The 25,996-nt window shown below is 38.4% G+C and overlaps 1 protein-coding gene across 1 annotated transcript; it reads right to left on the bottom strand.

Annotated features, from left to right (window-relative positions):
- Window positions 1-1,922: 1,922 nt before the first annotated feature.
- LOC133653925 (NUAK family SNF1-like kinase 1) lies at window positions 1,923-25,996 on the bottom strand. Its single transcript, XM_062053765.1, has 7 exons — window positions 25,569-25,996; window positions 17,329-17,449; window positions 9,847-9,998; window positions 8,720-8,785; window positions 4,546-4,665; window positions 4,295-4,427; window positions 1,923-3,180 (listed from the first exon to the last, which is right to left on the bottom strand). The coding sequence occupies exons 1-7, from the start codon at window positions 25,821-25,823 to the stop codon at window positions 2,108-2,110; spliced, it is 1,920 nt and encodes a 639-aa protein (XP_061909749.1). The 5' UTR covers window positions 25,824-25,996; the 3' UTR covers window positions 1,923-2,107.

Raw genomic sequence — 25,996 nt, forward strand, 5'->3', positions numbered from 1 at the left:
GAGCCCCTTTAGTGCGTCGGTATCCAATCCATTCCACTTGTTCATATAGAAAATGCCCACATCACTCAAAATCCAGTCCGCATTTTCTATGCGACCTTGCAGTCCTGCAAGTGTACGAAGCACATTAGCACACAGCAGTGCAGAACAAGAACATTGTGTCTGCTATTGTAAATAATTTAGTTTTTAAGTTTTGTGTTTCTTGTAAAATCTATATCAAGTAATATACATTAGCCTATTGTTAAAATAATGAAAAAAAGCCATCATTAAATATATTTGTTTTATTGTATTGTTACATTAATAGCTGTTGTATTATTATAGGATGGCTTGTTAAACATTTCATATGATTTTCAGAGGGTGGAAAAACCAAGACATTTAATATAAGATGTAAAATGAATAAATACATAAAAAGAAAAAGAACAAAAATGGTTAAAAGCCATCGTCCCGGGGAGCATTTCATTTCGTCCCGTGCATTTTTTTTTTACCATCCCCGGGACGACGGGACTACGTTAATCTCAAGCCCTGGAAGTTACATTTTATTGTTTGCATTATTTGTTTCAGCAATGCACTTTGAACATGGTCCCTCAGCTCTTTGACAGCTTTGGCTCTTTTTCAGATCAGCAGTCTTTCTTATTTACAGTATATATAAAAGTTTCTCATTTCTATTCAGACTTCCATATATATTTAATTTCCTTAACAGCTTGCCATAATATATATATATATATATATAAATATATTATATACAAGCCAAATTATCCCGATCCAGATATTACTTTAATTCAAGTAATTAAGTAATATTTCCAGGGCTTGAATTTACAACCATTTTAGTCACATATGTGCCCAAAATGTAATCTGTGCAACTTCAAAATATTTGGGAACAAACAATTATTGTATTGTGAGCTAAAGTGGTGGCATTAGCCTCTATGTTGTGAATTAATAACATAGAGGCTAATGCCATGACTTTCATTGTGTTTCAGTATCTTGAAGGATCATGCAAGTAATTGTTTCTTGTTGATGCTGTAAACAAATTGTCACTGTGCAAACCCATATTTGTTGTTGTACTGAACACAGATTGAAAATAAACCCACTGAAATAATAATAATAACAATGATTAATTTCTAAGTCTTTGTTAGCCGTTTGTGAAGTTTTGTGCTCGTGCGCTACGTTCGCTCACATCCTGTGCATCTCCTGGGGGCTAAGCCCCCCCTGTCCTTAAAAGCTAGTGACGCCCCTGATGACAGCACTCTAGTGTTTTTCACAATCTGCTGCAAAAATGTGAGTCTCTCACAAGTGTTTTTAAACTGAACTTGTGGGCCACCAGTTGAATAGCCCAAATGATGAAAAAGAGAGGACCTAAAATGGAACCTTGAGAAACACTAGTATAATCAAAAAAGTTAAACAAATGACTACAGACTGCCTTTAAAGTACACAAGCTACAGCAACGCCTTGGTTACATAAATCACATTACAAAACAGTAACTGCCAAAAAGTAGAGGACTTAAAGGGTGCCTTGAGGAACGCCCCAGTTATGTAAATCACAAGTTTAGACCCCAGTGTTCTATGTCTGCTTGTAAGGTTAATAATGTCAATGCAAGGATCTACCAATGTGTTTACAGTGGTCCAAGTTCCTCTATACAACAGGAGCACTTACGTGTTTTTAGGAATTTTCGGCAAAAATGTTTGTCTCTCCAGTTTTCAAATGAACACGGGGCCGGTATGGTGTCATTCCTTAACGGAGAGTAGAATAGCACTGGTTTAAAAAGAATGTTCTCACAAAAAACCAATGATGTCAAACCAAAACATTTCAGTTGTTCATAAGATAAGATGGCACTCAAAGCCTGAAGTGCAAAGCTCCTTTAGACCAGAATTAGGTGTAATGCCTAAACAAAAGTAAGCACTAAAAAAACATGCTGTATTTGAGTCCAATCTTTGGAAACTCACAATGAAAATGCCAGTGATTTATTCTATCATCAAAAGTGCTTTACACGAACGGTACAGTAATCACTTTGTACAAACACCCACAATGCAGTTCGTTAACTCTTCTAAAAGATGGGCGATCAATTTTGACCAGGAAAGTGCAGCTGGACTTTAAATCAGCAGGTTGTGGAGCGTCATCTCTTGGACTCATGTCCTTCATTTTCTCCTGCCACAGCTCTCAGGTCCTCTGCTGATTTACATGTGCTGTGGTGCACGTCATGGGAAAAAAACCTTTGATTTGATTGTGTGCTTAAGTCCAGCAAGTCGAAGGAGTCGCTGGAGAAAAGACTGTCCTCGCTCACCATGCTGGATGGGCGACTTTGGAGACCATCAGCGCCCGCTTTGTCCTGGAGGAACTGCTGCAGAGCTTCCGGGAATGTCGCTTGGTCGGATGATGGCAACAAGTGGTGTCCGTCCAGAAGGTCCAGGCTTTGTGAGAATTTGCCGTTACGTTTGAGAATGCCCTTTCGTCTTCTGACTGCCTCGATATACAAGGTTGGACTTTCATCTGCTGCCTGGACACAAGTAGGCTGCTTGTTGGAGAACAAGTCACCCTCATCGCCTTCTTTGACTCCTGCTCTGGAGGAGTCATAACCTAAGGCTCCTTCATATAGGTTCTTAAGTATACCTTTCTTGGGCATTTTAGAGGAGGGCTGGTTGAACGAGCTGGTGGAAAGGAGGACCTCAGCATGTGTTTGACAAAATAGCTGGGAACTTTCTTTTGGCGGGCTGTGCAAAACAGAGTCAAAACTAATTTGTGGTTTGAGAATACTTTTGGGTTTCTTTCTTTCCACGGTGGAGGTGGAGGAAGAAGCTACTGCACCACCACAAGCTCCTTGTGAACTTGGGGGAATGGCGTTCTCCTTGCGAGACTTTCTTACACTGGCTGGTCCTCCTCGCACTCTTGCGCCTCCCCCTCCTCGCTCAGCCCTGAGAGGCAAGCTGAAGTAATGTGCATTGGGCGGATGGTGGATGAACTCCGAAGAGAAGGGCCCTGGGTCAGCAGTCATGTTGTTGACAACCCGATTCTGCCAGTCAATGTAGCGAGCCAGCAAGGGGGAGGGGCAATCCGGGTGTGCAGCTGAAGTGCAGTCACAAACACTCTCCTCGTAACCCCAGTTCACCCACCAGTGGTTGGCTACATCCTCAATGGTGGCCCTCTCATACACGCGTACTGTCAACAACCAGTCGATAAGAGCACAGGCGTCTGGTGGAAGACAACGGTACGTCAGCAAAATACATCAATAATTATATGATTAAAATGCACAATAGATAAACAGCACAGTCACATACCCTAAACGATATGCATACACTGGCACACTTTACACCGTACAATGACACAGTGGTATCTCCAAAATGAAACTCTCTAAATGTCAGCCCAAATGTTCATTAAAAATATGTCACTCAAAAAAATAAATTTTCACTTGCCAAAACGCTATTTTACTTGTTTTAGGCAGGACAAGTAAAATGTTCTTGTTTTGTCGGCAGATTATTTTGTTCATTTTAAAATAATTTTTTTGTTTGTTTGTTTTTGTTATTTAAAAAAAGAAAGAAGTGTTTGTTCTTTTTAGAACAGCATTACTTAAAGGGGACCTATGATGATTTTAATCTACATTTAACACACTTCCTTGTGCTGTAGATATGTATTGGATATGCTTTGCTGTAAAGTTTGCATACATTTTGCTCCACAGTCACATTTATAACCGACTGTCTGCGTAGATGTCTGCAAGATGTTCGTTTGTGGGGGCGTTCCCTTTAGATTGCAATGGAAATCCTTGATGTCGCTTACTCACTGCGCGGCAGCAAACAAGAGAAGCTTTTGTAACTTGTAACCTGTTTTGAAAATGTTTTATTGTAGTTTTCAGACCAATTAATATTACACAAGATTCGGTTTGCATCGAGAATCGCGTTGAATCAAATCGAATCATGCGCTATTGTAAGATTTACATCCCTATCCAACATTGTAATGCCATTCAAAAGTCAAAAATCATTATAGGTCCCCTTAAGGAAAAGCAAATTGGCTATAATCGAAATTGCTTGGTAAGAAAAAATATATTGTTAGTCACAAAAAGTAAAAATAGATCTCCTTTGACGTACTGTGACCTCTTCCTTTCTTGCTTGTTTATACATTTACTATGTGCTATACAACCACATCATATCCTCCTGAGAATAAATGTCACCTGTTTTTGGTCTGTTTCTTTTGTCAGACTTACACATTTGTATTGTGAAAGGTAAATGTTCTGGTACTCAGGAGGATATAATAAAACACTATGTAACAGTAAAGTATAATACACCAACAACTAATTAAGTGTAAAGTGCACCTGAGGGGGGGTTGGGTCTTCGGTAACGACCTCGGCATATCTGCTCTGTAAGCGCGGAGTGACATGCTCCATCGAAGGGCATACTGCTGTACACCAGCGCATACAGCAGCACGCCCAGCGCCCAGCAGTCCACCTGAAGAACACGTGCAAAAGGTACAACTTATTAAACAGGACTTTACAAAATCACTGCTGTGATCATTTAGGTTTGTTGAAGTTAAATGTGCGAAGATGCTTCATGCTTTCTGACGCACCTCTGGTCCCTGATAGGGCAGTCCAGTCACTATCTCTGGGGAGGCATACAATGGACTTCCACAGTAGGTCTGCAGCAGAGAGCCTTTATGGTACTGACTGGAAAGCCCAAAGTCAGCGAGCTGCAAAGTGAGCCAGGGTAATGGAATTACTGTAAATTAATTACAAATCATGCTACTTTAGTATAATATCACTCTACTCCTGGAATGTCGGGATCTATTTAGACTTAGACTTAGACTTAGGCAAACTTTATTGATCCACAAGGGAAATTGTTCTATTTAGGATAAATACCTGAACTTGAAACTGACACTTTTATAAAGGAGGCATGCTGAGTTTATGTAAGGAGAGGAGCGCCAAAGATGTTTGACTGCTCACAGTCACGTCATGGAACAATCTCTCACTGCAGGCCGTACACAAACATACTGAGGCTCCTCTTTATCTGTAGAGATTATTAACATGCACACACTTACACGCTATCAGTGTCTCAGCTGGTAAAAAAAATTCAATACGGCAGCAGAAATTGCAGGCAGGTTGAAGGATGACACTTCATAGCTCACAACAACCGTGAATAGATCCGACACCCTAGCACCTCCAAAACCCTCAAATCTAAACTCCAAACATCTCAGAACAAGCTAGTCAGGTTACTTCTAGACCTCCACCCCAGATCCCACCTCACTCCTACCCACTTCTCTAAAGTGGGCTGGCTCAAGGTGGAGGACAGAGTTAAACAACTTGCACTGAGCCTAGTCTATAAAATCCGCTACACCTCCCTGATACCGAAGTACATGTCAAACTACTTCCTTAACGTAAATGACCGCCATAACCACAACACCAGGGGGTGCTCCACTAACCACGTTAAACCCAGATTCCGAACTAACAAAGGTCTTAACTCATTCTCTTTCTATGCCACATCAATGTGGAATGCGCTCCCAACAGGTATAAAAGAAAGGGCATCTCTATCCTCCTTCAAAACCGCTATAAAAGTTCACCTCCAGGCAGCTACAACCCTAAACTAACACCCTACCCGGATTGCTAATAATCAAATGTAAACAATCAAATGCAGATTCTTTTTCTTATGCCTTCTGATCTCTCTCTCTCTCTCTCTCTCTCTCTCTATGTCCACTACCCCCCCCCCCCACCCCCCCACCCCACCCCCCCTCCACACTCCTGATTGTAAATAATGTAAATAATTCAATGTGATTATCTTGTGTGATGACTGTATTATGATGATAGTATATATGATAGTATATATCTGTATCATGAATCAATTTAAGTGGACCCCGACTTAAACAAGTTGAAAAACTTATTCGGGTGTTACCATTTAGTGGTCAATTGTACGGAATATGTACTTCACTGTGCAACCTACTAATAAAAGTCTCAATCAATCAATCAATCACATCACTTGTGGCTTTTATTCTGCAAAAATGTATCCAAGCTACTACAGATGTTGTAATGTATGTTTTTAAACATACTGTAGTGATTGTTTACACAGACATTTGCAGATAAGCATAATTAATATTTGTTCAGTTTTACATAATAGTGCAGGAGTGTCAAACTTTTATTGAGGGTCACAACGCAATTATGGCTGCTCCCACAGGGCTGCTTGTGACAGCAAAAAGATATGAATATGAACATATGATAGCCTTGGTACACAATTTACTTAGGCAACTGTTTTTTTATTATTATATGATTTACTAACAGATGGATGAATAACTTGTTTTGAAATCATAAGTCAAGGTGACAAGAAGATATTTTGGTGTAATAGTGTAGCACATTTTTCTGTCAAAATTGAAAGAAGAAATACATTAGGGCAAAAAGTCCTTTATTATTTTTAGCTTTTCACAAGCTAAAAAATAATGTGGCAGGCCACGTAAAATAATGTGGCAGATCACATAAAATAACGTGGCGGGCCACATTAAACGACATGGCAGATTGCATAAAATTACATGAAGGGCCACGTAAATGACGTTGCGGGCCAAATAAAATGATGTGGTGGACCACCATAAATGACATGGTGGACCACATGAAATGATTTGGCGGTCCACTTTAAATGACTTGGCAAACCACATAAAATTATGTTTTGGCGTTTCTGGGTATTGTTGATAAATGGCTTTTGCTTTGCATAAATTGCACTTACAGATGTAGCGACAAACTGTCAATACTGACAGTGGTTTTCTGAAGTGTTCCTGAGCTCATGTGGTGATATCATTTACATACTGATGTCGGTTTTTGATGCAGTAACGCCTGAGGGATCGAAGGTCACAGGCATTCAATGTCGGTTTTTGGCCTTGAAGTGATTTCTCCAGATTCTCTGAAACTTTTGATGATATTGCGGACTGAAGATGGTGAACTTCCTAAATTCCTTGCAATAGCACGTTGAGAAATGTTGTTCTTAAACTGTTCGACAATCTGCTCACGCATTTGCTGGCTTTTGAATTTTGCGCCTATAACAGTCCAGATGGTTCTTTTCCTCTTTGGTCCGGAGGACACAATGCCCACATTTTCCAAAAACCATTTAAAATATGGACTCGTCAGACCACTTTTCCAATTTGCATCAGTCCATCTTAGCTAAGCTTGGGCCCAGCGAAGCAGACGGGGTTTCTGGGTGTTGTTGATAAATGGCTTTCGCTTTCCATAGTAGATTTTTAACTTGCACTTAAAGATGTAGCGATGAACTGTAGTTACTGACAGTAGTTTTCTGAAGTGTTCCTGAGTCCGTGTGGTGATATCCTTTACACACTGATGTCGGTTTTTGATTCAGTACCGCCTGAGGGATCAAAGGTCACGGGCATGCTGCTTACGTGCAGTGACTTTTCCAGATTTTCTGAACGTTTTGATGATATTACAGACCGTAGATGGTGAAATCCCTAAATTCCTTGCAATACCTTGTTGAGAAATGTTGTTCTTAAACTGTTGGACAATTTGCTCATGCATTTGTTCACAAAGTGGTGACCCTCGCCCAATCCTTGTTTGTGAATGACTGACCATTTAATGGAAGCTGCTTTTATACACAATCATGGCACCCACCTGTTCTCAATTAGCCTGTTCACCTGTGGGATGTTCCAAATAAGTGTTTGATGAGCATTTCTCAACTTTCTCAGTCTTTTTTGCCACTTGTCGTTTTTGAAACATGTTGTAGGCATCAAATTCCAAATGAGCTAATATTTGCAAAAAATAACAACGTTTACAAGTTCGAACATTAAGTATATTGTCTTTGCAGTCTATTCAATTGAATTTAGGTTGAAAAGGATTTGCAAATCATTGTATTCTGTTTTTATTTACGATTTACTCAACGTGCCAACTTCACTGGTTTTGGGTTTTGTAAATCACCCCATGTACTGTGTAGCATACAGTAGAGTATTTTTTTCAAAGTAGTTTAGTTTGGCACTATAATACAAACTAAAACTTCCACACCGAACATCTGTCACCTCTTGTGAGGTCTACCGAAAAGTGGTACGGACTCATGGAGGTTATACACACAACCAAACCACAATAAGAATCTTCAAATGGCTAACAATTTAAGTTACTGATGATTATTTATATCTTATTTTGTCGATAAGGACCTTATCAATTACAACTTTCAACTGGAATAGTTCAGTATTCCCAATTATTTTGGAAGTAATGCATACTGTATTTTAAATATTGGGCTATTTAATATTTTGTTTGATTATAAAGTAATCTCTGAGTACAAAGCTGACTCAAGTGTGATATTACCAAATTCGTATGTTTGTGTTTAACCTCCAACTTTCCATTAAGCATACTGTATATAGTGCAAACAAAACATAGACATGCATAGCACAGTCTTGGTCATTTCCTGCAGAGCGCTGCTGTTTAATAGCCAGTGTGTTGCACCCAAGGTTAGGAAACAATGAAAACTAGCTGAGCAGTCAGCACACGCGTCTGATTTATGTTGGAACACTTTGATTACTGCGATTGTCAGTAGATTTCTTGCATTCTCACAGCTGCCATATATGGAAAGAAATAATAAGGCAGAAAATAAGTTATTTGTGTTTGAGCCTTGAAACTTGAAATTTGTACTAAGCTCAATAACCCAAATTTATCGGTCAGCATGTAATAGAGCTGATAAATAATGAATAAATATGACCCATTCTCATGAAATCATAATACATTCCACTCTCATCATCTAGTTTAGGCACTCTTACTGCATTTACACACCTTTACGGTCAGATCTTCATTCAAAAGAATGTTCTCCAGCTTGAGGTCTCGATGCACAACGCCATTCTGCAAGAGACCACACATAAGGTGCCGCACCCATCAGGTTCCTTTCAGCATGCAAATATAACAGTGAAAGGCCTCCTGAAGTTTGCCAGATTTCACATCTTTTAAAACCACTGTCATTCCTCTTAAGCCTTGTGCTGCACGACCATGTGATGAACAAAACAGAAGGCCTTGAGCAGGACTTGTAGATTGTGACTTAAGTGTAAGTAAAAAAACAATGACCTCACATAACGGTCTGCCCAAAATAAGACAAAGACAATCGGAGGAAAAAATGCCTACTGTAAGGTACCAAAATAAAAAGACAGCAAGCAATTGACACTGAATTATTTTCACTCATGCACAGAGCCTTTAATAATCCTTCCATGCGCCCTGCATAGCTGAGCGGCACATTCAATAATTCATTCATGTGTTCCATTCTATTTTGAGGCAACTCGTTCAGGGCACAAGGAAAATAAAATCCTCCAATGCGAGGGTTTCATGAAGAACCAAAGCTGTTAAAATGACTCACACTTTTACAACAGTACACTTGTAGATTAGTAGGATTTATACGTTTCAGCTCAGATTCCTTTTCAGGCATAGGCGCTGATGTCATGTAAACAATATTACAAACCAAAGGAAGAACCCCTTCATTTACCAGGCCTATGCCAGTAGAACTAAAGCTCATTATAAAAATGTGCTAGTTCAATGTGTTAGTGTGTGAGTGCACGCATAAAATCTCAGCCTAATGCTCTCTTAACCCAAAGAGATCCAAAGTCAAGTTTTTCCGCAGTATTAGGATCAGGATTTAGCAGATTTAGTGGTACTGTATTTGCTTGCATGGTTGAATACTTGAGCTGCGTGCAATTCACCTCGTGCCGAACATATTAAATTACAGCGTGCAAGGACACATGCATTCATTGTGTTCCCTGTGTGTGTGTGTGTGTGTGTGTGTGTGTGTGTGTGTGTGTGTGTGTGTGTGTGTGTGTGTGTGTGTGTGTGTGTGTGTGTGTGTGTGTGTGTGTGTGTGTGTGTGTATGTGTGTGTGTGTGTGTGTGTGTGTGATGTTTGCGTGTGTGTGTGTGAACCTTGTGGCAGTAGTGGACAGCTGATGTGATTTGCCGGAAGATGCTTCTGGCTTCTGTTTCTGTAAGTTTCCTCTTCTCCAGGATGTAATCGTATAGCTCTCCATTGCTGGCGTACTCCATCACGATGACAATTTTATCCCGGCTCTCGAACACTGCATTGACACAGCGGACACATTTAGAGGCAACTCTGCTTGTGAGGAAATAAAACTGCAAAGGCTCTAATAGAACAAACTATTTATTGACATTCAAAGGATTCACTTTTCTTATAACTTGACAACTAACCTAACTCAAAGGAACAGATGTTTTCATCAATGAACACTTGACCAAGAAAAATGCTGTCATCGCAAGGGTCGCACGACAACTTAAAAGGCAAAGCAAGATTCAACAAACCTGGGTAACGAACTGTAAGATCTTCATCAAACTAAATGGGACGCCGGAGGAAGCAAAAATCTTGGTGATAAGGAAAATAGAAGATCTTGGTAAGTTTTGACATTGATGCAGTACTTGGTATCAATGTAGCTTGTGACTTTTACATCATCTCAATGCTACCCACACCAAGAACACAGACCACACCAAGTATTAATATGGACATGTTACAGAAGATTCTCCAACATCAACAAAAAGAACTGGACATGTGTGAGTATCAAGAGCACACCACAACAGAGACTGATATGGACATAGACCCTGATAATAATTTTTTCTCTGCGATTGTTAAAAACTGTAATTATTTTACCCGCGAACAATATGAAAACAGTGTAAAATCAGAAGATAGTCTATCTATAATACATTTCAATAGTCGAAGCATGTACACTAACTTTGAGGCTATCAAGGATTACTTGAAAGAATTTAGTCATCCATTTACCATTGTTGCAATCACTGAAACCTGGTTCAACAGTGATAAAGGTATTGATTTTAGTCTGAATGACTATGAATTAACATACATAAACAGAATAAATAAAATAGGAGGAGGGATCGCATTTTACATTCATAAATCTGTTACATTTAAAGTTTTGACAAACATGACCATAGCAGTCGATGGATTATTTGAATGTTTAACAGTGGAAATCCTAAATGACAAAAAGACAAATATCTTCATGAGCTGTGTATACCGGGCACCTGGTTCAAGCATAGAAACTTTCAATGAGTGGATGGGTAAAATATTTTCCTCTGTGAACCAAAAAAACATATTTATCTGTGGTGATTTTAACATTGACTTGTTAAACTCAACCAAGCAAAAACATGTTGATGACTTCATTGACACTATGTACAACCTGTCTCTATATCCAACCATAACCAAACCAAGCAGAATAACAACACATAGTGCCACAATCATTGACAACATTTTTACAAACATTATGGGAAATCAAGTCACCAGTGGCCTATTTATATGTGACATCACTGACCATTTACCTGTTTTTACTTTATATGACTGTCATCTCAAGAAAACCAAAGACACTATGGCAAAAATCTCTAAACGAATAACAACTGAGGAAACAATCTGTGCCCTAAACAATAGTTTGGCAGTTCAGGATTGGACTTCAGTATACAGAGAACCTAATGTGGACAGTGCTTATTGTAATTTTTTAGACATCTTTACTTCCCTGCATAATAAACATTGCCCCGTAAAAGAATGTTTTATAAAAGGAAAAAATAAAAATTGCCCTTGAATCACAAAAGGGATAATTAATGCCTGTAAAAAGAAAAACAATCTCTACAAACTTTTCATCAAAATAAAAACAAAAGAAGTCGAACAACGATACAAGAAGTATAAAAATAAATTAACTGATATTATAAGAACAAGCAAACGGTTATATTATCTCAAAAAAAACTATATGAAAACAAAAATAATATAAAAGGAACTTGGGATGTTTTGAATAGTCTAATAAAACAAGGATATTCAAAGTTAACATATCCTGATTACTTTATTGATGAAAACGGTGAAGATTATAATATGACTAATGTAGTAAACAAGTTCAATAGTTTTTTTGTAAATGTTGGTCCTAAATTGGCTGTTGATATCCCAGACAATGGAGTTACAAAATCAACTATTGAACAGAATTCTTCGTCATTCTTCCTCTCAGCTACAAATGAGCAGGAAGTGACAAACATTGTGCGGAAGTGTAAAAGTAAGTACTCCACTGACTGCCATGATATCAACATGATATTGGTTCAAAAGGTTATCCTGAATATTGTAAAACCATTAACTTATATACGGTATGTAATTTATCATTCCAGACTGGCTGTTTTCCAAGTCAAATGAAAATAAAGTAACTCCGCTCTTCAAAAGTGACAGCAAACACGCTTTCACCAATTACAGACCAATCTCTCTTTTGCCTCAGTTCTCAATAATCTTAGAGAAACTATTTAACTCTCGACTTGAATCTTTTCTTGAGAAGCATCATATAATCAATGACGGTCAGTATGGCTTTAGGTCCAAAAGAACAACTTCAATGGCAATAACTGAAGCTATTGAGGAAATTACTAATGCACTGGAGCATAAAAGATATGCAGTTGGTATTTTTATTGACCTAAAGAAAGCCTTTGATACCATTAATCATTCAATTCTACTAGATAAAATGTTATGTTGTACAGGGCTTACTCATCTCCTCTTTCTGCTGTAAAAATTGTGAATGATCCACTTGACACTCCTGTGGGGAAACTTTGCTTTGATCAGAAAAATAACAGAAAAATCCGCAGCTTATTCCAAAATGATTGTGTGTCTGTCTCCTATGTAATTGCGCTCTGGAATAATATTGTGAATGACATCTGCTGGGTCAAAACATGGTCCCTTCCTAACAGGTATTTACTTACCAACAAAGTCAAAGAGATATCTTTTAAAATCATTCATCGTTATTACCCTGTAAAGACTGTGATGGTTAGATACAAGAAGGACATTGATGTTACCTGCACCTTATGTAACATGCATCCAGAGACTGTTTACCACCTGTTTTGGACTTGTGAAAGCACTCGATCACTATGGCAGGGCATCTGTCGCTTCATCCTGGACAATATTCACGACACATTTGTGCTTTGTTTTAAAGATGTGATATTTGGTTTTACACTATATGAACAAAAATTTGAAAAGGAATTTTACCTTTGCAACCTCATTATACTATTGGCTAAGTTGTATAATCATAAATGTAAGTTTCTCAATACCCGACCTGTCTTTTGTGCCTTTAAAAAAGAGTTAGAACTGTACATTAAGACACTCTCTACCTCTAGCAACCAGAAAGCTGTGAAGACGATTATGCTGTGTTCCAAATTTGAGTTGTTTACTGAAATTGAGTGAGCCTATGGCTTTGCACTTTGTTTATATTATATATATGTTTTTTTTGCATTCTATTTTAGTTACTTTGAATTTATAACCCCCTGGCGCTGCTTTGTATTCTTTTTGTACTGTTTTGTACTACTTTTGTACTTATTTGATTGTTGAAATGTTGAAATGTATAAATAAAACTTTAAAAAAAAAAAAAAAAGGGAAGATATGGAATTAGGGGGCTGGCTGGTGACTGGTTAAAAAGTTATTTAACAGGGAGGGTACAGTTTGTTAAAATGGGTCAATTTTTATCTGATACTCTTGGCATTGCTTGTGGTGTCCCCCAAGGGTCCGTGTTGGGGCCAAAACTGTTTAATGTATATATTAATGATATGTTTAATACATCCAAAATACTGAAATTTATACTTTTTGCAGACGACACAAATTTATTCTACAGTAGTGATGACTATAGTGAGCTCATAAATACAGTAAACACAGAACTAAACATAGTAAAAAAATGGATGGACACAAATAAATTATCTTTGAATATAAATAAAACTAAGATAGTAATGTTTGGAAATCGCAACATAACGTCTGAACAGAAAATAAGTATTGATGGTACCCAAATTGAAATCGTAAATGAGAATACATTTTTGGGAGTAATAATTGATAGTAAACTATCATGGAAACCTCATGTCAGACACATTAAAACAAAAATCTCCAAAAGCCTCTCAATTATAAACAAAGCAAAACTATACCTCAATGAAAATGCACTCCGTACTCTATACTGCACCTTGGTACTCCCATACCTTACATACTGTGTTGAAATATGGGGGAATACTTACCAAAACACAATTCATCCTCTGATCATATTACAGAAAAGAGCAGTGCGGATCATTCACAACGTTGGTTATTTAGAACATACTCATAATCTGTTTATGCAATCAAAGTTGCTCAAATTTGATGACCTTGTTAAATATAATACATTAATAATCTTATATAAAGCTTTTAACAAATTATTGCCACCTAATCTACAACGTTTTTTTATAAGACGAGTGCAAGCTCATAACTTGAGAGGCTTTGGATATTTCTTATTGCCGAGAGCTCAAACCACTCGTAAACGTTTTTGTGTGTCTGTATGCGGAGTAAAACTATGGAACAAACTGGACTTATAACACAAGCAATGCCAAACTATTAATCGATTTAAACTATTATACAAACATGGGGTCTGGTTCAAATATAGAGATGAGGGTCTTTAATTTGACCTGCTGCTGTACTCTGTCTCAAAGTGTTAACATGTGCTCAATGTTTCCTTACCATTATTGCTATGTTGTCTATTACCATTATTGCTATGAGCCTATGATGTCTATTACCATTGTTGGTATATTCATTATTCCTACATTGTTGATACAAATGATTGTTACAGTGTAATAATTATTGTTACCTATGGTAATGCCACTATGATACAACATCTGTATTATAATCCTTGAACAAAGTGAGAGTGAAACTCATGTGAATAATCACTGAATGGAGAACTGGGGGTGGGATTAAATAAGTTATCTTCTTCCCACTCCCTTTCAGGCAAAACTGGACAATAATGCACTATATTAATTTATATTATTATGTTTTGTCAACTTGTACGTTTTTGTCATTGCCTGAAATAAATAAATAAATGAAAAATGAAAAATGAAAAACCTAACCTAAAAACTTGCAGTGTGTGTTATTTTTGGTCATCTTTAAGATCTACCGTAACATCATCATGCATTGATCATCACTGGTCCCTCACTGGCAATTAAACTGCAAGGTGATCTCATGGGTCCAGCATGTACATACTGAACACATACATCTTCAAAAAAGACAAATGCTGCCAACTGCATACAAACTAAGACCCATAATTAACAAATAATCTTGACTATTATCTTGTCATGCGTTTTAAATAGGGCTTTCCAAATGAAAGTGTTGCGATTAATCACACAAAATCATTGCTTTAATAATGTATTTACCCAGATTAATCAGACACTTTATTTTGATTTCACATGCTCCTTTACCCTAACTGTGGATGGTTACCTGAAAAGCGGTGTGGGTTGTTACACAGTCAGTGACCAGGTCAATGCATACCCCAGTGCAAACATGGGTGAGGACATTCCAACTGGTGTGCTCGCTGGTAAATTTCACTTCAAAATACACACAACGGGACTGTAGATAAAGCTGCTACCAACTTTTGAATGAATAAATGATGTGCATTCAAGAAAAAGATTCAAAACATGTTTGGGTATGATAATCTGACATCGAAATTGTATTTGTGTCAAAATATTGGGGTCTTTTTTAATGTCAATTTAAAATATGCAAGCAAGTAATTTACTGCAAACAGAATTCAAAAGTGTAAATAATCAGATTTCAACATATACCCAGGTGCATGTCTTTGGAGGTGGAGGAAGCCAGACTACCCGGAGAGAACCCACAAGAGGAACATACGAGAGACTACGACCTGGAAATCGAACCCAGACCTCCTTGCTGTGAGGCACAAGCGCTAATCACTTCCACCGTGCTGCACCAGTTTTGAGTGAGAGATTGAAATTAATCATAACGGCAATCGGCTTTACACATGGATATGTAAAAGTATTTAAACATATTTAAAAATACATCAATATTCATAATTAGGTATGTATATTGTTGGGATTTTAGCGATACAAATATCAATATCGATATTCCTTATTGGTGTAAATAAAGATTTTTTTCATTAGCATTTTAGTAGCACAGGAGGTTGTACACCACCAACATCATGTAACATCTCACTACAGGGAAGTATTTTATAAACACCTGCTTTTTAATCAATCAATCAATCAATCAATCAATCAATCAATCAATCAATCAAAGTTTACTCATATAGCCCTTAATCACAAATGTCTCGAAGGGTTGCAAAAGCCACAACGACATCCTCGGCTCAGATCTCCCAAATCTTAAACAAGTTAACTATATTTGCAGTGCAACGTGCAATGTAGTCATCATCTTGTAAACACCACACAGATCCATCACTGTTTTTCTATTCATTACAAGGAAACTCAGCAGGAAATAATATTTATGTATGGCATTCATGATCAGAGCACAAACCTTTAACATGATTTATCATATAAAATATATTATACATATCAATACAGTCATTTTGCATGTTAGGTGGTTGTGGATTTAAGCAAAGTGTGTTTTGATGCCACGCAAACATGGCGCGATAGAGTGACGTCAGACGGCGGCTGGAGACCTGTCAGCGGATGCATTGCTTCTGAACAACTTTATGGATTATTGTACTACTTAAATATTTTACTTTTTTGAGTGGATTAACATTGGCCTGTGGATTACTGGATCGCTAAAAGGAAGGTTGATGAAGCGCGGTAGTGGCGGTCCTAAGTAAAGTACATTCACTTCAAACTGACATTAACTCTCATTAGCGTGCATAACTTTGAGGGACTTTTGAGGAGGAAGTATTCTTGTGTGACAAACGTTTGTGTGCTGTAGCTTCCTTATTTGGGATTATTCCAAGCTGATTATCAGATCCTATCCGTGTCTTTTTTTTTATGCTTCGCATCGGCACCTGAAGTGAACATGACAGTGGTCATAATTACGACGATCAGTTGCATTAGGGTGCTTTCACCTCAAAGTCTCCAAGACACAAAAAGTCTCCAAGACACAAAAAAGTCTTCATTATCCCCAAAAAAAGATGCTAGATTTGTAGCTAGTAGCTGTTTATTAAAAAAATGTCGCCAAGAAGATTGGAAAGTTGCCACTGGCTGCATAAAAAAAATGCCAATAGCTGTATCACTTGTCCAGAATCTTAACGGTACTCCTGGACCGACCCAAAATACCGGTACACGATATAAATTCCTATTTATAATGGTTCTTCCATTATATATGGAAGTACTAATTGATACTGGTATTTATTGTACTGTATCATATATTTTACAGTGTTTATGTTGTGATATCTTTTGAACATATCGAAAACCTTGCAACTATTAGTGTGGGTGTAATGTAACCCGCCTGGTTCAGTCACTGCTTTTCTGTTCCGCCTGGGACTCCAACCTGGGATGTTTGGCATGAGAGACGAACGTGCTAGCTACCGAGTTAAAAGCCTGAGCTTTACCAGCGTACACAAGGCCCAGCCACACTGGCTGGCCTCCTTTACATGGACATACTTGAAAATATATAATAATGTGATTATAAGATTTGGTCCCTACCCTCGTGGAAGCGTATGATGTTCGGGTGCTTGAGCGACGAAGTAATCTCAATCTCTCTCTGGATGTGAATTCTGTCCAGGTCGTCTGTGATGTGATCCTTACGGATGGACTTGATGGCCACCTGAAATATAAATCCTAATTAATTTACCGTGATCTACTTTTAAGTACACAGCATCAACAACAGCAAGTGTAATACAATTTGTTAACCAAAATGATCAGCCCTGCTAAAAAATAAATACATTGATGAACTCACCACATTTTGTTTTTAGAACTAAAGTTCAAACCAATTAGTCAATTCATTTCCTATTGTAGTCATACGTGCAATCATCCATTAGCTGAACACACACACAAACACAGACAAAGCATTAAAGGCCTACTGAAACCCACTACTACCGACCACGCAGTCTGATAGTTTATATATCAATGATGAAATCTTAACATCGCAACACATGCCAATACGGCTGGGTTAACTTATAAAGTGCAATTTTAAATTTCCCGCTAAACTTCCGGTTGAAAACGTCTATGTATGATGACGTATGCGCGTGACATCAATTGTTGAACCAGAAGTATTGGTACACCATTGAATCCAATACAAAAAGCTCTGTTTTCGTCTCAAAATTCCACAGTATTCTGGACATCTGTGTTGGTGAATCTTTTGCAATTTGTTTAATGAACAATGAAGACTGCAAAGAAGAAAGTTGTAGGTGGGATCGGTGTATTAGCGGCGGACTACAGCAACACAACCAGGAGGACTTTGAGATGGATAGCAGACGCGCTAGCCGCCGACCTCACCTTGACTTCCTCCGTCTGCGGGCCGCATCTATGATCGTCGCTCTGTCGATCGCTGGAACGCAGGTGAGCACGGGTGTTGATGAGCAGATGAGGGCTGGCGTAGGTGGATAGCTAATGTTTTTAGCATAGCTCTGTGAAGTCCCGTTGCTAAGTTAGCTTCAATGGCGTCGTTAGCAACAGCATTGTTAAGCTTCGCCAGCCTGGAAAGCATTAACCGTGTATTTACATGTCCATGGTTTAATAGTATTGTTGATTTTCTGTCTATCCTTCCAGTCAGGGGTTTATTTCTTTTGTTTCTATCTGCATTTAAGCCCGATGTGCTATCACGTTAGCTCCGTAGCTAAAGAGCTTCGCCGATGTATTGTCGTGGAGATAAAAGTCACTGTGAATGTCCATTTCGCGTTCTCAACTCTCATTTTCAAGAGGATATAGTATCCGAGGTGGTTTAAAATACAAATCCGTGATCCACAATAGAAAAAGGAGGAAGTGTGGAATCCAATGAACCCTTGTACCTAAGTTACGGTCAGAGCGAAAAAAGATACGTCCTACACTACACTCTAGTCCTTCACTCTCACGTACCTCATCCACGAATCTTTCATCCTCGCTCAAATTAATGGGGTAATCGTCGCTTTCTCGGTCCGAATTGCTCTCGCTGCATTGTAAACAATGGGGAAATGTGAGGAGCCTTTCAACCTGTGACGTCACGCTACTTCCGGTGCAGGCAAGGCTTTTTTTTATCAGCGACCAAAAGTTGCAAACTTTATCGTCGATGTTCTCTACTAAATCCTTTCAGCAAAAATATGGCAATATCACGAAATGATCAAGTATGACACATAGAATGGATCTGCTATCCCCGTTTAAGTAAAACAAATCATTTCAGTAGGCCTTTAAATGGCTGTAGTACACATTCAGTACTGTATGTTGATAATTACAATTTCTGAGTATCAGGGATGATTATGTGGGTTTAAAAGACTGAATGGAGAACGTGATAACGCTAAAGTGGGGGAGGTGGACAGCTGTGTGGTTTACACTCATCCTGAGCACTCATTGTACACCAATTTAACCCCCAACCAGGGAACACACGCAACCCCTAAACAGACTACCCAGCATGAGCCCCTAAACCTCTTTGGATAGTGTACCACCATATATGGCCAGTCCATTTAGAAAGTAATACTGTCACTATGAACACATACATTTTTATGACATCCTGTCTTCGCAGAGCTAAAATAAAATATTTAGTTTTGATTCATTCATAGGTTGTTATGTTTCGGTGTGGCATTGTTGGATCTGACCCTAGGATGCAGAGACGGCAGGCAAAGTGCAGATAAAATGTGTTTATTAACAAAACTTAAGAAGTACTACGGCAGGGAAGTGCACAGGAAGCATTGGGAATTCTATGTACATTTAGGTGCAAAGCAAAACACACAATGATCCAGCCCCGTCCTAAGGACAGAGCTGGCATAAAAAGTATTCTGATTGGCAAACAGGAACAGATGTGTCCTAATAGCCAATCAGGAACAGGTGAGGGAGCCAGCGCTGACACAGGAGAAGTAGTGGCAAAAAGGAGGCAAACACAAAATGGAAATATAAATAACAGCGCTGGACAGGAAATAGAACTAAATACTAGAAACTAATGATGATTGTGCAGAAAATGGGCCTGGATTTGCAGTCCATTATCTCTTTGTAGCTTGCAGCTTTGATGTAAGCGACCTCGCTAACTTTAGAGTCTAACAATAGCTAAGCTACAAGAATCGCGGCTCTTTCAAAATGTAGTGAAGCTACCACCAAGCTACTGTGGAAATATAGTTAAGCTACTTAGCTTTGCTACATTTAGTTTGTTACTGCCCATCACTACAAGAGAGACATCCTAACTACACAAGTCTCTCATGGGTGAGTAGGCGTTTTCTTCGGGGTCACAGCTCTGCATTCTAAGCTAAAAGTAAACATTTATGAGACATTCTGAGGTACAAAATCATCTGCTTCAGGGTCTATTTTAAAGTTCTATTATTAGTTTTTAATTGTCTTAATGGCCTTGCACCTTCTTATTTCTCTGACTTGCTTTTACCGTATCAACAATTGCGGATCCTGAGGACCCTGGCACTAGCCTTTTAGATACCAGACCCATGGCGAGGTGGCATTTAGCCACTATGGCCCCCACTTGTAGAACAGCTTGCCAGAGAGTCTCAGGACTGTAGAGACCGTTGAAATTATTTTTAAAAAATGGCCAAAGACAACACCTTTTTAATCAGGCTTTTTACTGATCATCTTAAACTCTTATGTTGTTTTAAATTATTTTATTGTGAATTAAATAAATTAATATTATTAATCATTAATATTACTATTATTCTCTCAATGTTATGTGTTTATTAACGTAATATTTATATTATTTATATTTTATTTGTATATTTATTTTATCATATGTTTTATACTACTTTTTAGATGGCGTTAATTTTAGTTATTCTCTAGTGTGGATGCCTCAAAGGTGGCGTTTTTCCTCAAATCCCCAGTGCCATGCCATGTTTTGTTTTTGGTTTGTTATTGTCAATAGTGATGTGTGTGTTTGTGTGTATGTTTTCTTCTCTTCTATTATTTTTGTACAGCACTTTTTGTTTTGCCACTTGCCTGTGTATAAAAAGTGCTATAAAAATAAAGTTTGGTGATGACAATTCACATGCTCCATTACCCCCTACAGTTATGCAACCATGCAAACACACTCCTGAGCATGTTACCTTCTTCAAACGGATTTCATAGTTATTTCTTAATGTGTGGGGCTTAAGCATCCTCTTTACAGGAGACTGATGATGCATCCTTATTAAATGAGGGGATTATTTTGGAGGGTGTGTCAAAGATTAGTCAAAAAGTATTCATTGGCTAATATAGAGAAGAGATGGCGAGTGGTGAGGCTTGGAGGGCGGGGGGCATCATCTTGTGGACGCTTGCTTACTTGTGCGTGCATCTTTTCCTGACCCAAATACTGCTGGGTGCATAGGCTATGTGAAGAAAGCAATATAACGCACAAATGGTGATGGGGGACTTTGTAGGAAGCTTGTGGTATTAGGAGAATATAGGATTAGGAAAGCACAGAACAGAGGAAGAAACCTATTTCTGGGCATCAAGATGCATTTTTTTCAAGTGACAAGTGTGTGTGTGTATGTGACCTCACTCATGCGGGGAGCAATGTGTGACATATGTGTCACCTCTAAGTGTGACCTGGAAAAGTACTGTGTTCCTCCAACTAACAATATATCATTGTTCAGTCAAATAATGTGTGGCATATGAGATCACAGCCTGCAACTAAACAAGTGGGAAACCTTAGCTGATATTGTATACAGTTTAATTTTGTCATGCAGACGTGATAAGATATTCCTCTGCATTGTTCAAAGGACATGACTAAATCAGGGACACAGTGGACATGCTGTATTGGTGCACTGGTACAGAAGACTACAATATGGATGCATACTACTATCTAAAAAAGAAGTGTCCTAACTTTTTATCTCCTAAAAAAAAATCCAAGAATTAGGGACATTTTGATATGTTTCATTTTCAAAACCAATGCAACATGTAGATTTTTTTTAATAGAAAAAAAATGCAGACGATTATTAGTGTCACGTGTAACCTCAGGATGCAGAGACAAGAGGCGGCCTGCAGGTAAAATAATATCTTAGTAATGTTAATAAGATAGCACCAGCTTCAAAGAAACAAAGTTCCACAAGTGAGTCAAAAAACTAAATGAACAGAAAGCCATTAAGGAACCAAGGCAGAGGCATACAACTTACAAGTAGAGGGGAACAGGAAACAGAGAACAATGAACCAGCGCCGTCTGACCAACATTGCTGTCTTAAAAAGCCATGTGAATAACAACCATGTATGTGTGACATGTGTACGGTTTAGGGGGACACCGCTCAGGCAGAGGTAAAGTGGCTGACAGTGGAGACAAACAGGAAATGCATGAAAAGTATGAGTGCTGGACAGGAACTAAATAGCAAAACACAGGAAAACAATACACACAAGTCTAACCTGTCATGAGCTGTTGTGACAATTAGATTTCACATTTAATTTTGTTTACGTTACATTACACCTGTTTGCTCTTTTGTTTCATTCAAGTTTTTTTTAGTAATACAATTTAAAAATGTGCCAGGGGACATTAAAACATTTAATGCCGATCATAAACAACCCACGGGCCGCACTTTGGACACCCTGATTCAGCAGGTCTGCAAGATGTTCTTCAGTCTATCTGTAAGAACAATTTGAAATTAGATGGCCAATAGTTATCTTCTATCCCCATGTGGTCACTATCAAACAACAACACTCTCTGTCTTGTTTCCAAAACTAATGTCTGTTTTGTTGCAAAGAATCCTTGGCATGTGCCCTATGCTGGTGCAAGGAATTCAGCGTTTACCCATGCCCTGCCAAAACGATTTGCCCCACTCTCCATTACTCATATACGCAGTCCTAAAGCGGATTCTTTAGGCCTCCATCAATGGACTTCCCACCACTTGCATTCTCTGCCCTAGCCGGGGAAATTGCTCCAGTTTTACTTCCAACGGTCTCTGCACACAAAGCATAATCCCTGTCACAGTATGTTTATTTACTAGAGACACAGAAAGGCATTTGGGGCGGATGGAGTTTCTTTCTCTTTGTGTTTGGATTACAGCAAACAGATTAAGGTCTGTCTTTGTACAGACATCTAAGTAATCTGCCACAATATTTCGTGTTTAGCCTGGTTATTAAAATGTAATATCTGTGTGTCCATTGTGAGGGAGGCCTATTGTGGAAAACTTTATCCCATTGTTCAAGTGCTGAGTGAGTCAGTCCACAGGCATCTCAGCCTGGTAGCACAGGAAGCAAGAGCAGCATTGTAACCATGAGCTCACAAACACAAACACTCACATATATTTGATACACTCAAAGAGAATGGGATGTGGTTGGGGAGTATATATTGCCTAAAGGAACATTCTGCACTAATGTACCCCAGAGACAAAATAATTATTGGACACCATAATAACTGTTGTGTAAATGACTGTAGTTTATCAAACACTAGAAGGATACAAGACAAGTATACTGTTTCAGAATGATTGATTACATTTTGGGGTCGATTGCGTACATGTGGTTGGCCTGTCACATTATTTTATGTGGCCGGCGAAAGCCAGTAAATTTCGGACTATAAGACAATACTTTTTTCCTGTGCTTTGAACACTGTGGCTAGGGTCAGTTTTGTGTTATAAGTGACTATGTATTAATTACTTTTTTGTGCTTTTAAAAAATGTTACACATTTTTTGTTTTTTTTACCTGTGTAATAATTATTAATAGTACACCTCGTCACCTATAACACAAAGCTTATACTAAGTTTTGTCTTTAAACATATGTAATGTCTGTTTTTAGCATTTTTTTACATAATAAAATATATATCAAAATAGATAGATAGATAGTACTTTATTGATTCCTTCAGGAGAGTTCCCTCATGGCCTCCGCATACTATTTAATATGTAGCTCTTGTTGGAAAAGTTGCAACACAGGATTATTAATATATATTCCAAACATGTTTGTTAGAATAAAGTGCTTCTCCTCTGACTCGGTCCTTCTCAAATAGTGGGGCGGTCCCCTCCGGGGTGGCGCTGTGCGATGCAATGGGGAGGCACATGTGACCTCAGGGAACATGCTTTTTTTTGCCGTATATGACAAAGCATATGTCGAGCGCTTGGCTTCATTGTGACTGCGGCGGGAGACGTGGAAAAAATGTTGTGTTGTTTTCTTTAATGTTAATAAAGTACAATGTTATGCAGAGGTGTACTTATAGACAAATGATAATATTTATAGTTGTGGTGGAGAGCATGGTGGGGGTGCAAAATATTTTCTTCTTCCTGTGGCGTGAGGGCATACCAGAAAATATTGTAATTAAGAAAGCACTGCCCTGACTTATGATTTTGAAAGCATGTACGTTATCCATCAATTTGTATGTAAAAAAAATGGGATAATCAAATCCATAGCGAATTGTGTAATAACATATTGAGACAATTTTACTTTAGAATTTATACATGCTCACTGTAAAAAGCGGCCCCCTGGGAGCAGCCGTAACTGCAATGTGGCCCCTAATGAAAACGAGTTTGACACACCCGAGAAAAAGGAATAAAATTGGAGTCTTGAACTGTAGTACCACCTCAAAAATGTAGCCTGTACTCGCGTAAAATTGGGTTTCGAGTTCAAAATGAATATTTCTGCAAGAATATTATTTGAATTAAATTCCAGCAAAACTGTGGTTAACACATTTGTGTTTGTATGAATTTTTCATTTTTATGTGTCTGACATAAACCTAAGGTATGGTATTAATTCATTTTGAACAAGCATACAATTACAATGTGGAACATCACATATTTACAATTTCACATTTCAATTTGTCCAAAAAGGAGTAGGAAGAAACAGAGCTTATTTAATCTTACACATTTGTCCAATTCATGTACTTAATCTGTAACACAATAACACATATATCAATAAGGTTAACATGAATAGAACATTAATTGTAACTCACATAATTTTCTGATGTTGTAATAGCAGCAGATTTGATTTTATATTAAAAAAAAATCTATGCCAAATCCGGCCCGAGTTCATTTAGAAACTTGAGAGACAAGCATTTTTGCAGCAAATTCCTGAAAACACTACAGTGCTTCTGTTGTATAGAGGAACTTGGACCACTGTAAAAACATTGGCAGATCCTTGCATTGACATTTTAACCTCGCTAGCCAGTACTCTTGGGTGCGAACTTGTGATTTACATAACTGAGGCGTTCCTCAAAGCACACTTTTAAGTCCTCTCCTTTTAGGTAGTTACAATATTTTTTGTAATGTGATTTATATAAGTAAGGTGTTGCTGTAGCTTGTTTACTTCAGACGCAGTCAGTAGTTATTTGTTTAACTACTTTAGTTATACTAGTGGTGTTTTCAAGGTTCCATTTTTGGTCCTCTCTTTTTCATCATTTGGGCTATTCGACTGCTGGCCACGAGTTCAGTGCAAAGATTTTGTGAGACTCACATTTTTCCAGTAGATTCTTAAAAACATTAGAGTGCTGTCATATAGAGATGATCTTTGACTAGCTTTTTTGAAGAGGGGCCTTAAAAACAGCAGAAAATTCCGACCCCAAAAAAGGGAGAAGCGGTATAAAACGGATGGATGGATACCAAAATCAAATGTATACAGTTTCTTCGGAATATACAAAATAAGTCCAAAATTGAAGGGATACATTAAGTGTATAAAGGATGCTAAAACTATCCCAACTGTTATATCAAGCTATGAAGAAAACATTGGCTTTGTGTTGTATGTGACAAACAGAAATGTTTTGTGGTACATTTCTATCATTCATGGTTATTCTACATTTTTGGAATGTATAGTGTCTTAAAGGTACAGCAATGAACTATTGCTTCGTCAGTGATACAATTTCTGTTCAAACACTCACAGTCTTCAGGCTGACTCTCTCCACCGCCTTCTTCACTTTGCCATAGGCGCCCTTCCCCAGCGTCTCCATCAGCTCATAGCGGTGTTTCAAGTTGTGTTTGTGCTGGTGCTTCTTCACCTCCATGCGTGGCCGGCCAGCCGCCTCCATGTCTGCGTCCTCCAACCCGCCCGGCCTGGGAGGGTCTTGCGGACAGCCGAGGTTGGAGCGGTCCCCGGTGTTCACTGCACCTCTGCTGTCCTCCTCACGTCTCCCCATCCTGAGGGCGAGACGACACACTGCTTCACGCTGCCCATTCAAAAAGCCTCTTACAAGTGACAAAGGCGGTGATAAATACGGATTTTGGAAAGTAACACAGCTGTGGCTGTAAACTTTAACAGGGGATAGCCAAGGGGTCCCGGTGGGCGGAGCCTCGTCATTCCAAAACCAGC

This window comes from Entelurus aequoreus, linkage group LG07 (genome assembly GCF_033978785.1).
Source record: "Entelurus aequoreus isolate RoL-2023_Sb linkage group LG07, RoL_Eaeq_v1.1, whole genome shotgun sequence".
NCBI classification, from domain to species: Eukaryota; Metazoa; Chordata; class Actinopteri; order Syngnathiformes; family Syngnathidae; genus Entelurus; species Entelurus aequoreus.

What these genes read in the sequence shown, in the direction of transcription:
- LOC133653925 (XM_062053765.1), bottom strand. Translation starts at nt 25,823, where the DNA reads ATGGGGAGACGTGAGGAGGACAGCAGAGGTGCAGTGAACACCGGGGAC. An exon ending in CATCATACGCTTCCACGAGG is followed by an intron (nt 9,999 to 17,328) that starts GTAGGGACCAAA and finishes GTGTCAATGCAG; the next exon opens with TGTTCGAGAGCCGGGATAAA. An exon ending in ATGAAGATCTGACCGTAAAG is followed by an intron (nt 4,666 to 8,719) that starts GTGTGTAAATGC and finishes CTCACTTTGCAG; the next exon opens with CTCGCTGACTTTGGGCTTTC.